The sequence below is a fragment of the Mesocricetus auratus genome, unplaced genomic scaffold (assembly GCF_017639785.1).
Source record: "Mesocricetus auratus isolate SY011 unplaced genomic scaffold, BCM_Maur_2.0 Super-Scaffold_100676, whole genome shotgun sequence".
Classification (NCBI taxonomy): Eukaryota; Metazoa; Chordata; class Mammalia; order Rodentia; family Cricetidae; genus Mesocricetus; species Mesocricetus auratus.
The window spans coordinates 20,123,163-20,137,029 of record NW_024429266.1 but is presented as its reverse complement, the minus strand read 5'-3'; the positions used below and the strand labels follow the sequence as shown (position 1 = coordinate 20,137,029).

Sequence of the window (13,867 nt, the reverse complement as noted above, 5' to 3'; positions counted from 1 at the left end):
TCCTCTGTGCCGACACTCAGTGCCTGCTTAGTGGGGCTCCCTGTCACCACGGCTGGCAGCTAGTCAGACCTCCATACCTATATCATGCCACAGAAACCAGTTTCTTGTCCCCAAATGGAGTCAGAATGCCCAGAGAATAAATCTTAGACTGATCCCAATTTGGACAAAATGTTTTCTGAACCTGTTATATAGTCACTAACTCAGCGTGGAGGACAATGAGCATAGCTATTACTTTTTATCCTTGATTTCCAAGGTGCTGGCCTTTGGACTGCAATTTCTTTTTCAGCTGGACCTGAGTCTAGCACCTTCACTCTTTGGAGCACAGAGCTTGTCCTAAGTAGGCTGTCCAGGAAGCTGAGTGGCTTGATATCTGAAAGACAGAAGTTTGGGTTCTGAACTAGAAGGAGAAACTTTCATTTGTGGGTGGAAGTGGTCAGGGCGAGATAGAATCGGGGAAAACGGAAGTGCCCACCGTGGAGGCCGTGGGGTAACCAGAGAGAAAAGACCCGATTTCCTCCAGTCACCCCCTCACTGCTCATTCACTCACTCAGTCACTCTGCAAATGTCTGCTGAACTTCTAGGCCTTGCCAGGCAGAGCAAGAATTGACAGCGGCTTTGAGCAGCTCAGTCAAGACAGGGAGGCAGATTGAAACAAGCTCTGTATGTACAGTTCGATGTGGAAAAGGGCCAAGGGCAGGTGCAGCGAGTGTACGTGTGCGTGCGTGTGTGCGTGCGTGTGTGTGCGCGTGTGAATGTTGGGGGGTTGTCTAAGCATCAGGGCCCAGCTCACATCACTCCCATGGCCAGCGCATTCACCCCCACTGTTCCATCTGTTTCTTTGTTTTGCAGTTTTTATTTCTGGCTTTGTTTTTCCTTTACTTTCCTAATAGAGAGCCTTTGGAAAAATTCCACCCTTGTTTCAGTTGGACCAAGCTAAAAGGGAATTGTCCACTCTTCAGCCAGAATAGCCGAGGGGTACCGGCCTCCTACGGAGTCCAGGTGGACAAGCAGAACAGGCAGGGCCCGGCAGGAGAGAGGCCGAGGAAGACCCTGAGTTGAGACAGAGGACAGTAAGAGCGCAGGAGGATCCCAGCCTGCTTAAGCTGAATGGGTTGGCCTTGCGCCCCTCCCACACCTCCCCCCACACCTACCTGCCTTCTGTTCTGCTTGGAGGGGAGGAGAGAGAAGCCTTTCCCCCTCGGAATGCCTTAGTGCTCTTCCCTCACCTAGGAGACTGTGAGGGGCTGAGACCCCAGAGTTAGAAGTGAGTCTTTGGTATGTGTGCATGGAATTCACTCTTGTTCCTCTTTTTCCCTCAAAGTCAAAGCACACAGCTCTCTAGCACTGCATTTGTCCATTTAAGAAATATTTATAGAACACCCACTGTGTCACACACACACACACACAGACACACACACACACACACACGCTAAATGTGTGCAGGTTACAGTATAGGAGGGAGAAACGTTCAGAGAGTGTAAGCTCTGAAGATAGTTTGCTTTTGCCTGTGAGTACTGGTTTGCTTGCTATGCAAACTTGGTAAATTACACAAGGTCTCAAAGCCTGTTTCCTGGTCTTAGCACAGAGGTACGCACAGCTCTTTGCTTCCAGGACTGTGGTGAGGACTGAATGAGCGAGTGTGTAGTGTGTACACAGCGCCCAGCACAAAGCAGCCTTTCAGTAAGCATTAGCCATTGTTTCTCCTCACCTCACTCAGCTGGAGGCAGTCAAACCCATAAACGACCTGTTCTTCAAATTTGCCTCTTGCTCAACCCGGTGACTCAGAGGCCGTCACCTGGTGCTAACCACCTCTTGCCCCCCAGGCTCATCTGCATCCAGTCTGCAGACATGTGTCGGCTGAAACTGCAGCTATCTGCAGTCTCATTGCCGTCCACCCCACTAGGGATCTCATAAGGCAAGAGGGAGGGCGGCCTCAGCTCTCTGATACCCTCCCGATGGAAGCCTGAACCAGCTGTTCCTTCTCAGCTGGCTGGGAACAGAGTAGAAGAACGGGGAGCCTTGGAGGGGTGGAGCCCAGACACCTACTCTACAGGAGTAGGGAACACAGGACTTGGCAGGGGAGAAGGCTGAGGGGATTCCAGCTCAGAGGGCTTCATGTGTGGTATTCCAAAGTGGGAAGGAGCTGGCACTCATACTGGGTGCAGAAATGGCTGGGCCCACTCAGTGGGTCAGGACCAGGTCATGGCAAGGCCCAAGTAGCATAGTAGCTTCTCTATTCTTGAACAACGGTGCTGCCCACTTTGGCACAGGGCTTGAGAACTAGGAGTGTGAACTCAGTCAGGGCAAGAGGAGAGACCAGGACACACACACACACACACACACACACACACACACACGCACACACACATGTACACACACACACACAGAAACAGAGACAGAGACAAAGACAGAGAGAACACACTATAAGGGTGCACACGCCTGACTCAGAGGGAGAAAGAGTGGAATGCCGGGGGGGCATCTTTGTGGGTCTGGGAATGTGTTTGGGTGTGTATGATGATTGCATGTTTTCATTTGCTTATGCACCTGCTTCGCTCTCTGCGAGAATTTATTGTCCAGGTGAGAGGTAGGGTTTTGCTCTTCCTTTGACTGACCCCTTCTGTAACCTCTCAGCAGGGAGAACTTTCCCTTTGGGGAGGGTGGGAAACTATAGTTCCTTAGTGAAGTCCCGGTCAAGGCTTTGTAAACATAAACACAGGACATACTTGTATGTGATCCTTAGCTCCGCTGCAAGCTGGAGTCTGCACATGTTTAAGAGAGAGGATGGCATACTATGTATGTATCTGTGTCATTTTGCATTAGCGTAGTGGCTGGTGTGTGTCAGTTTGTCTCAGCAATTCCTGTGTCTACAGCTCTATACATGTATGTGTATACATGTGCTGGGGCTATGTTTCTTTCTTCTTTTTTTTTTCTGTGATATTTACTTTTACAGTGCAGCAGGCTAGAGGATCCTAGCTTCAAACTGAATTTGGACTAAAGGAATCAAACACTGGACAAGTCTAACCTTCCCTAGCCCATCCATAGCTCAGTTTTCTATGGAGACGATAAAGGCTGAGGACCAAATAAGATTGGGTTACAGAGCCAACCCGGGACAGAATACTTCACCTCAACAGTATCTCTCTCTCTCTCTCTCTCTCTCTCTCTCTCTCTCTCTCTCTCTCTCTCTCTCTCTCACTCTCTCCCTCTTTTGGTTTTTTGAGACAGGGTTTCTCTGTATTGTTTTAGAGGCTGTCCTGGAACTCGCTCTGTAGACCAGGCTGGCCTCGAACTCACAGGGATCCACCTGCCTCTGCCTCCCGAGTGCTAGGATTAAAGGCGTGCGCCACCAACGACCAGCATCACCTCAACAGTCTTGTCTGAATATGAGGGAAAGGTCCCCTTGGCTGTGACTATATCATGTGACAATTCAGCCAGACTATAACCGTCTCAGGGCAGACCTTGGGTCTTAATGGCTTTTAACGATATTCATGACACCTTACTGTCACCTAGATGTCTCATGCATATGCCATCTGGAGGCAAAATGAGTTAAATAAGCGTATGAAACAAGCTTGGTGACTAATGTCTTCCCACACACGGTAGTACATGGGATGCAGGTGGGAAACTGGCTGCGATGGTGACAACACGACTCAGCTGCGCACCATGGAGCCGGAGTCCCGGGGGTCACCGCAGTGTCCGTGTCTCGACAGTCCCTTCCTTCTCTGCTCACGCCACCCCAGGACACCAGTCGAGATACTGCACAAGCCTGTTTTCTTGTGGGAGTGATGCATGAGTGCACGGGTGTCCTTCTGTCTTTGGCATCGATGTGGCTCTCCCTTGGAGCAAGTGCGTGTGTGTGAGCCTCCCCCTGCTGGGTGTGTGCGCAACGCCTGCCTTTCTGTGTGAGGCCCCTTGGTTTCATGGGGACATGTGCCTGTGTGTGATGTGCCTGGCATTTGCTCTCCTCCCCCAACTTTCCCGGTTACATAAGCGGCTTACAAGAGAGTCGGTCCTGGACTTCGGGCTCCCCCTGCTGTCCACTGCTGGACTTCACAGTTTTGGGAGGGGTGTATTCAGTCTCCTTAGGGCCCAACTCCTCTGGAGATACTAGCTCAGCCCCTAAACTCTACTTACTGGTTATGGGAGTCCCTTTGTCCCAAGTCAAGAGGTAAGATCCTTGAACAGTGAGTGCTCTTCCCCCATCCATCCCATAATGACTGCTACCTCTTGACCTGATATTGCACTAACACAAGAATGGCACCCCTGCCAGGCGGTGTTAATTCCAGCCCTTTGAAGGCAGAGGCAAGCTATCTCTGTGAGTTCAAGGCCAGCCTGGGCTACAGAGTGAGTGCCAAGACAGGCTAGAGAAACCCTATCTTTACCCCCCTCGCCAGCCCCTAAAAAAGAATGGCATCCTTGAGAGTAGGAGACCTTGATAGCCTTACTTACTAGGCCAAAATTCAGCACAAGGCCTGGCCCAATCAGTATCTGCTCCACGAACGAGTTTTCACCTTAAATGGAGTGGACAAGAGGATTTAGAGACAATCAGGGCTGAGGTTGTTTTTTTTGTTTTGTATTTGTTAGATTGCTTTGAGACAGGGGCTCACTATGTAGTGCTGGCTGGCCTGCCTCTGCCTCCTGAGCATTAGGGTTAGAGCTGTGCACACGAGGCCCGAGCGTTAAAGTCACGGTTGACTTAAAATGTGTGTGGCCTTGGGCAAGATACATAACTGTTTTGAAGTTGTGTGAAGTTGTGTGTTAATGGCGTTGTCTTGTAAAATAAAGGCTGGAAAGGGTGTCTGTGAGTGGTGTTATTGTGTAATCATACCATAAATGGCTGGCGATTGACTTTCAAACCTTAAGTACAGGAAGGCTTTCTATCCAATCAACTTCCACTGAGGGGAGAGCACTTTTTCTCCCAAAGTGTCCCTGGAACCTGCGGTTTTCACACGGCTCAGCATGGCTTCTAGAGAAGTAGTGTGAGGAAACCAGGCCGGGAATGTCCAGGTGGGAAGCCGCAGTCCTTTATCCTGCAGTCTTGGGAGACCAGGGTTGGATTCTACTTCTCCGTGGGTTCCCAAACTCTATCAGTGTTTCTCTGTGGTTGCTGGATATGGCTTTAACTGGCAGCCCCACGAATACTTCCCCTGAGAGTGAGAAGTCGGCTCTGGCCTGGGCCACTTTTGCTCTGTGTGCCTCACTTTCCTTAAGAGGGTGAAGTAAGCGGAGGAAGCAGGGATAAAGGGAACACGTCGAATGTGGAGGTGCAGAACCCGGATGTGTGCTAGGCCAGTTTCCACTAATGGCTGCTTCCACAGGCTCGGCTTTGCGGTTGGCCTGTCCCTTCTCCCCATTCTGGCTCCACCCTCCCTACTCTCCGCCTTTTTCACAGTGGAGACGGCATGAGAAGGGACTACTTCCTTTCTCCTACCTCCAGGCTAGCTCCACCCTTCCCAACAGAGAGGAGACTCCAATAGGTAGAAAGGAGTTTAATGCAAAAACAAAACACGCCCTCCATAGTTACCGTGGGCAACAAACGTATGTGAGAGATCTCAGTTAATTATCACTATAACTGAGTGTTTACAATCTCTCTTCCGTATGTGGAAGGGAAAACTAAGGTTGAAGGGATTGGGCTGATCACCCAGCTAGGAAGTCTGGACGGCTAACCCACTTTCTTTTCGTTTTGCTTTCTGGCCGGGTATTAGAACAGATTTCAGTGATCTTCCAGGGCTCTGAAGCCCCTTGAGTCCAACCACTTCACGTCCAGAAAGTCCAGGGTTCCGCCATGCCCAGATAAGTCAGCAGGGTTTGCTGCCAGGACTCAGCAGCCTACATCACCCAACCGGATTCTGAGTGCGTAACCACAGTCATCCCATTATCCCCAGAGGCTCTGCAAGCACCGATTCTCCCGGAAAGGCTGGCAGGTGCAGGGCGGGATGCGCCCTGAGCGAGGGTAGGTGGGGGTACAAGAGTCCAGGTGCCGCCAGTTGGCTCAGCCTGAGGCCAGAGGCGGAGCCACTGTTAGGGTCGAAGTCTGGCCGTGGCGTCGGCCCGGGGAGGGGCGGGGCGGGGCGGGGCGGGGCGGGCTGTGGGCGGGGCCGGGCAGCTGGGCGCGGGAGGGCGGGAAGAGCGACGGGAGGAGGGGAAGAGGAGAGGAGGGCGGGGAGTTGGCGGCTCCCGCTTAGCTGGGCTCTGCGCACCCACGCTTCACTGCTCCGCTCTCTGCCCCCCACCCGGGCATGTGCCCCCCGCGGCCCTGGCCCTCCAGAGCCCACTCCGACCCCCGGAGCCTTCCCAGAGCCGCCTGCGCAGAATGGGCGCCCCCAGCCCTAAGCCGTTGAGTTCACTGCTGCTGCTGCTGCTAACGCTTGGTAAGCCTGGTGGTCGCCGCGTCCCTGTCCCGGCCGGGTAGGTGCTGACACTGCGCATCCAGTCAGCTCACTTTCCTACCATTTCCGAGTTGGTTCCATCCCTGCTTCTCCATCAGGCGAGTCTCCGGTCTCTCTGGGCTCGGCGCCTCGCTTCGTTTTGCGGCTGCCTGCCTCGTCAGTTATGGGGAGGGTGGTGGCGCCCTAGCTTTAGGCCCCGAGCTGGGGTATACCGGCCGTCTACTGAGGGACCTCCTGAGACACCATCGGACCCCCGGAGGGAGGCGCCACCTCTCAGCTTTTACACCCAGGCCCTGGGGTGCTTGTGCCCAAATACTGTGACAACCTTCTGCCCCCCTCTAGGCTCCAGGCCCGGCCTTGGGTGCGTGCTTTGCGTGGGCAGTGCCTGGCGGTCTTCATAATTGCCCCAGAGTTGGCTGCAGGCCCAGGGGCTCGTTCTGCCCACCGTCTTTAGAGAAAGTCTCCCCTAACCACCTCCCCCCACCAACACACACATTTTACCCTCCCACCTCACCCCTGTCTCCACCCTGGGCCAGTTCCTCTTTGCCCTTCTTTCACTCTCCAGACATTTGGCTCGTTGTCACACTCAGTTGGTCCCAATATCGTTGTCTCAGGAGAAACCAGGCTCCATGGAAACTGAACCTGGCATCTCCAAGCACCCAGGGTCTGTTCTGGAGTGTGTTTATGATGGTGTGTTCTGGGCCAACCGAGCATGGTTGGTGTGTGTATGTGTGGGGGTATGGAGAAGGAATGCAGTTACAGGGAGGATTCTGGGGTGCCATAGTCAAGGTGGAAGCCTCCAGAACTGCATGGTGCCAGAGTCGTTTACCTGCTGCAGGTCTTGGGCTTCTGGGGCCGGGATGAAAACTCTCCTTGGGGAGCACGGCAGGAGGCAGAATGCTGGAGGGAAAGGGAGGAGCTGTGGGGCTTGGTTGCCTGGTGATGGCCTCTTTCCCCAGTGGGCTTTATGGGGCAGGAATGAGCCCAGGGGAGGTCAGGAGGAGTGAGTGTTGCCGAGGGGCCGTAGAGCCTTCTGGCATCTGAGCCTACGCCATTCAACACTGATGTTCACTTCCCAGACAAGGAAAACAGAGTATCTGTTCCAGAGAGCATATACAGTGAGGGTTGGGCCTGGGATTTGAACTCAGATCTGACTCCCGACTCCCAAATCAGGCCTTTCGCTGTTAGAGAGGAGGTGGCCTGGTGAGCGAGAACCTTGTAGCAGCCTATTTCCTGAGGCTGTGGGGACAACTTTCCCATGGGGATCTCCAAGCATCAGCACTTACGGAGCCAGCAAGGTGGGAGGGGGCCTCCTGAGCAGCCTGCCCATGGGCAGGCTGGGAAGGTGTCAGCCTGGCTGTCTTTAACATCACCCTGATTATGAAATGTGCCTGGAGCAGTGTGTGCCTGAGTCACACACTTTCTGCGTTCTTAAAGTTCTTAAAGGCAGAAACTGAGACCCGGGAGAGGAGAGAATTGGACCTGTGTTGGCTTCCTGACTCTAGCCTCAGCTTCAAGTGATGGTCATGTGTTCTCTGAGTGACGTAGCCAGAAGAACGCAGTAGGAACCGGAGGGCAGGCTCTCAGGCTCCTGGGTGTTTTCCTCCAGTGTGAGTGGCATGGCTGTGGACTTCCCCGTGGGAATCCTGGAAATTACAGTTTGGTAAATCAGACCTCCCCTTGGAAGTGTCTCATCTTCTCTTCAGGGGTGTGTACAGGCCCTCCAGAAACGTCAGGATCTTGACCAAAACATCACATTCTGTCTTACTTTTCTCATCGAGAGAGATGGCTCTCCTCAGCCAGGCCTTCTCTTCTGTGTTGGCTAGGAGAGCAGTTACAAAGCTTTAGGCTCATCTCCGTGTTCAGATCCTAGCCCCAGCACTCCCTAGATGTGCTCTCGGGGAGTTATGCCATTTCCCTCATCTGTGAAATGACTGCCCGCCCTCCTCGCATTCTGGGATTCTGTGGTCTTTTCTAGAAGTAGCTATGGAATGGTGGAGAGAAGAAAAGCTGAACATTCCAAGGTTTGTCTGTTGGAACAGGGGTGGGAGTAAAATAGGTGGAAAGAGAGAGAGAGACAGAGAAAGGAAGAGACAGCAGGAGCTTAGGGCCTCCTTATAGAAAGGGGGCCTATGTAACTGATGCACAGCACATGCAAATCGTATGCAAATGAAAGCTTTTGTTGGGGAGGGGTGCATGGTGCATCATCTGGGTTAGCCAGAAGGTTGGCAGACTCTGGGGGGAAGGGATCTTCTGCCCCAGGCCAGGGCAGAGCCTGATTCTTGCCCCAGAAGCCACAGCTGCCTGTGTAGCCCTGTGGGCTGGGAGCAGTGAGCTCATGGCACAGCTGTCGTGGGGAGGGTATTGTGTGGTGAGAACTGACTAGGTCCGTGCCCTGTTCAGCATGGTGCCCCGTCCAGTACAGTACCCCGTCCAGCCTGGGCCACTGGCTCCATTGTCTAGCCCAGGTGACAGAGCTAAGCCTAGCAGCCTCTCTGTAAGATTTTGCCAGGTCCCCTCCAGCAAAGGTCTTAGAATCCCTTAGCTAGAGGTTCCACCTGAGCATGTCCCCATGCATGAATGGAGGGTGAGAGAGAAAGATCCAGCCGAGAACAGGGGAGTGAGGAGTCAGACATTCTTCTTATTTATTTCTTATTTTAAATTCTGTGTATTTGTGGTAAATGGGGTGCACGTATGTGCATGGGTGCAGGTGCACATATGTGAGCATCCATGTAAGGACCAGAGGTCAACCTCATGTGCCATTTTCTATTTTATTATTATTATTATTATTATTATTATTATTATAGAGAGAGACAGAGACAGACACAGAGAGAGAGACAGAGAGAGTGAGAGAGAGAGAGAGAGAGAGAGAGAGAGAGAGAGAGAGAGAGAGAGAGAGAGAGAGAGAGAGAGAAAGTGTGTGTTTAGGTCAGAGGACAACTTTAAGGACTTGGTTCTTTCTTCCCGTAGTGTATTCTTGGGATCAAACTCAGGTTGTCAGGCCTGTGTGACAACTGCTTTTACCCACTGAACCACCTCACCAGCCACCGTGTCAAGCTTTTTATGTGGTTTGCAGGGACTTGAACTCAGACATCATTTTCCTCACTGGGCTGTCTCCCTGGCCTCCAGATGCACTCTCTTGTTGACATAGGCGCTCTACCTCTAGTTGGCTAGAAATAGAGACGTCCTCTGTTCTGAGGTGGATCTGGGCTTACGTTGATATGCTGAGATGCTGTTTTATGTCCCAGCATCTCTTCCCTGGACTCTCTGTGTTTTATGCCCCAACTGTGTTCTAACCTTCCCTAGGTTTCCCTTTGCTCCCAGGCCGCTTTCAAAAATGGTGCTGATGGTACTGCGCATCAAATAAAGACCCAGTCTATCTAAAAAAGTTTCGATTCTTTCTGCCTCTCCCCCACAGGAGTCAGGTGCTATGCCCGGCAGGTGCATGTCCCCAAGGGGCCTCTTTACCGCGTGGCTGGCACTGCTGTCTCTATCTCTTGCAACGTGAGTGCCTATGAGGGCCCTTCCCAGCAAGACTTTGAGTGGTTCATGTACAGACCAGAGGCCCCAGCGACTTCCCTGGGCATCCTTAGCACCAAAGACAGCCAGTTCTCCTATGCTGTGTTTGGGCCTCGTGTGGCGTCTGGTGAGCTGCAGGTGCAGCGCCTGAAGGGAGACTCCGTGGTGCTCAAGATTGCTCGCCTGCAGGCCCAGGACTCCGGCTTTTATGAATGCTACACCCCCTCTACGGATACCCAGTATCTGGGTAACTACAGTGCCAAGGTGGAGCTCAGAGGTACGGGCTCTGAGCTGGGTGGCGAGAGAGCCTCCCAGACTTAGCTTTTCTCCCTCCTCCTCCCCCCCTCGCTTCCTCTTCCTCCTCCTCCTCTTCCCCTTTTCCACCCCACCCCACCCCCAACGCCCACCATCTGGGAGATTGAACCTACAGTGTTGAGCTTACCAAGGAAGGAATCTGCTAAGCTGTATCCCCTGTGTTGCTTCTTGAGATTGGGTCTCACCCTGTAGCCCAGGCTGGCCTATGGCTCACTAGCCGAGGACAGCCTGTAATTCATGGCAATTCTTCCACAGTTTACTGTGTAGCCCAGGTTACTTTAAAACTCTCAGCCACCTTCCGGTGTCAGGCTCCTGTGCCATCAAGCCTGCCTTTCCAGCATTTTCTTTTCTTTTCTGGGGACCAGATGCAGAGACTTTCCAAGCTGCCCAGTCTGGCATCCGAACTTGTCCTGCAGCCCCAGTGCGCCTTGAACTTGGTTCTCCTGCCTTAGCCTCCTGGGGAGCTGGGATTATAGGCCTGCACCATCAGAATTACTTTAGAGAAGGAAGACAGAATTACTTTTTTGTGTACTTAAAACAAGTCAATTGCCGGGCGTTGGTGGTGCATGCCTATAGTCCCAGCACTCAGGAGGCAGAGGCAGGCGGATCTCTGTGAGTTCGAGGCCAGCCTGGTCTACAGAGAGAGTTCCAGGACAGCCTCCAAAGTCACAGAGAAACCCTGTCTGGAAAAACCAAAAAAGAAAAAAAAAAAGAAAAAGTCAATCTCAGACACCAGAGTGGGTGTCAACAGGCTTATTCTGTGAAATTCAGGAAGTATTTATTGAGCACATTGGTATGCCCAGGCTGGGCTTGGCACCACTGAGTTATAGAAACCCTTGCCATTCAGCAGCCCACAGAGTAGGTAGTGAAGTAAGATGCAGGAGGGCCGCCGGCTCCCAGCCCTCTCTCTCTTGTCTTTCTCTCCAGTTCTTCCAGATGAGCTGCAGGTATCTGCTGCCCCTCCAGGGTCCCGAGGCCGGCAGGCTGCAGCCTCCCCGTCCCGCCTGACAGTGCATGAGGGGCAGGAGCTGGCGCTGGGCTGCCTGGCTCAGACCAAAACAAAGAAGCACACGCACCTGTCTGTATCCTTTGGGAGAGCCGTTCCTGAGGCGCCAGTGGGGCGGGCCACTCTACAGGAAGTAGTGGGACTGCGCTCCGACATGGCGGTGGAGGCTGGAGCTCCCTATGCTGAGAGGCTGGCTGCGGGGGAGCTGCGGCTGAGCAAGGACGGGGCTGATCGGTACCGCATGGTGGTTGGGGGTGCCCAGGCTGCGGACTCAGGCACCTACCACTGCACTGCCGCTGAATGGATCCAGGATCCTGACGGCTCCTGGGTCCAGATCGCAGAGAAGAGGGCAGTCCTGGCCCATGTGGATGTGCAGACACTGTGTGAGTGCCACTTGTCCCCCTGAGGGGCCATCGCAGTGGGCATCGGGTTGTGACCGTCCTCTGACTACGTCATCTTCTGTGGAGTGAGCAGCCGCCTAGGCACTATTCGCTCAATTCACGTTTTCTATGCTCAGCAACTGGATGTGGAGATACACGGGCTGTGGTGGAAGGGTGAAATTCAGGTCCCGGGGTGAGGGATGGATAAAAGGCTTCTGCATTTTTGCAGAGAGGTATTGTAGATGGGGACCCAGGCGTCTCTTTGACCCCTCCCTTCCCCTGCTGTATTTCAGCCAGCCAGCTGGCAGTGGCAGTGGGACCTGGTGAGCATCGGATTGGCCCAGGGGAACCCTTGGAACTGCTGTGCAATGTGTCAGGGGCACTGCCCCCACCAGGCCGGCATGCCGCGTACTCAGTGGGCTGGGAGATGGCTCCGGCCGGGGCGCCTGGGCCTGGCCGTCTGGTGGCCCAGCTGGACACAGAAGGTGTAGGCAGCCTGGGCCCTGGCTATGAGGGCCGCCACATTGCCATGGAGAAAGTGGCATCCAGAACCTACCGGCTACGATTGGAAGCTGCCAGGCCCGGCGATGCAGGCACCTACCGCTGCCTTGCCAAAGCCTATGTTCGAGGGTCTGGGACCCGGCTTCGTGAAGCGGCCAGTGCTCGTTCCCGGCCCCTCCCCGTGCATGTGAGGGAAGAAGGTGAGAGCTGAGCCCGTGACAGGGTTCAGAGCTTCCAGAGCTTATCTCCTAGCCTCTGGGCCTTCACCCTGTAACCCCCATGTCCTTTGCTCTGCAGGTGTGGTTCTGGAGGCCGTGGCTTGGCTCGCAGGGGGTGCTGTGTACCGGGGAGAGACTGCCTCCCTGCTGTGCAACATCTCTGTGCGTGGTGGTCCCCCAGGGCTGCGACTGGCAGCCAGCTGGTGGGTGGAGAGACCAGAGGAGGGCGAGTTAAGCTCTGGCCCTGCTCAGCTTGTGGGTGGAATGGATCAGGATGGCGTGGCCGAGCTGGGAGTCCGGCCTGGAGGTGGTCCGGTCAGTGTGGAGTTGGTGGGACCCAGAAGTCATCGGCTAAGACTGCACAGTTTGGGGCCTGAGGATGAAGGCGTATACCACTGTGCTCCAAGCGCCTGGGTGCAGCATGCCGACTATAGCTGGTACCAGGCTGGCAGCGCGCGCTCCGGGCCTGTCACAGTCTACCCTTACACGCATGGTGAGTGATAACTGCCCTCCACTCGCCTGCTCCAGTGTCTGCCCCTTCCTCTTCCCCGGCTTCCCCGCTCTCCTTTTCCTGCATCCCTTTGCACGGAGCCCCAAGCTAACCTCTGCGCTCATTGGGGCGGTTGTGGGTGGGCAGGGGCTGCCCTCTGTGAATAGGGGCTGAGTCTAGAAATCCTGCCAGACACCTGTACTACAGCGGGGGGGGGGGGGGCGAGGGGAACCATGGCACTCTCTAAGCAGAGCCGTCTTTCTTCCAGCCCTGGACACCCTATTAGTCCCCCTGTTGGTGGGTACAGGAGTCGCTTTAGTCACTGGCGCCAGTGTCCTTGCTGCGATCACCTGCTGCTTTATGAAGAGGCTGCGGAAGCGGTGATCTGTAGCATCCCAGGTGAGGGGAAGGGACCCCCAGGCTCCTTCTTCCTCGGGCTTCCTGTGTGCTCCATCTGGACGAGAAGCTGCCAGCTCAGTCAAGCCGGCAGGGTCATGTAGCAGGGCGAGTGCCGAAGGGAGCCTGGTCCTCAGCCTGCTCCACATGTTCTCTCTAGTTTCTGCAGGTGTCCACTGTCTTCCAGCCAGTGCCGCCCCTCCTCCGGTTGCCTAGATACCCTCTCCCTCCTCCGTGTAGCCCTCCTTTAATTTATTTGACCTGTCTCTGCCTAGAGCGAAAGACAGGACTCCGGGTCCCTCACACCTTTCCTCTGGTTCTCTGTTCTTGGTCTCACACTCATGCTGTAGGAAGGCCAGTTCCTGTCCTCCAACTAGTTTTGTTTTGTTTTCTAAAATGTGAATAAACTGGTTTTGTAAAATCCAGGCCTGGTTGTGTCTTCCCTTACCATGAAGCTATAAAAGGCAGCAGCAGGGGTGCATGGGAGGGTGTGGTTAGTAGGGATGTTTCTGGGGGTTGACAACCTATTCTGGACAACCCAGGCCTCTTTTCCCACCATAAACACCATCTGTCCCCCGTGGGCCTCGCTACCCACCCACTGCAGGAGGGGATGCCTGGGTCCCATCTGTTGCCTAAGATGTCAGTGCGGAGCCAACTTC

At 54.2% G+C, this 13,867-nt stretch overlaps 1 protein-coding gene across 1 annotated transcript; it reads left to right on the top strand.

The window, feature by feature from the left end:
* Nucleotides 1-6,130: 6,130 nt before the first annotated feature.
* On the top strand, nucleotides 6,131-13,629 carry Igsf8 (immunoglobulin superfamily member 8). The gene is made up of 6 exons (XM_013119209.3): nucleotides 6,131-6,365; nucleotides 9,802-10,179; nucleotides 11,145-11,606; nucleotides 11,897-12,304; nucleotides 12,402-12,815; nucleotides 13,081-13,629. The coding sequence occupies exons 1-6, from the start codon at nucleotides 6,308-6,310 to the stop codon at nucleotides 13,194-13,196; spliced, it is 1,836 nt and encodes a 611-aa protein (XP_012974663.1). The 5' UTR covers nucleotides 6,131-6,307; the 3' UTR covers nucleotides 13,197-13,629.
* The last annotated feature ends 238 nt before the right edge of the window (nucleotides 13,630-13,867 follow it).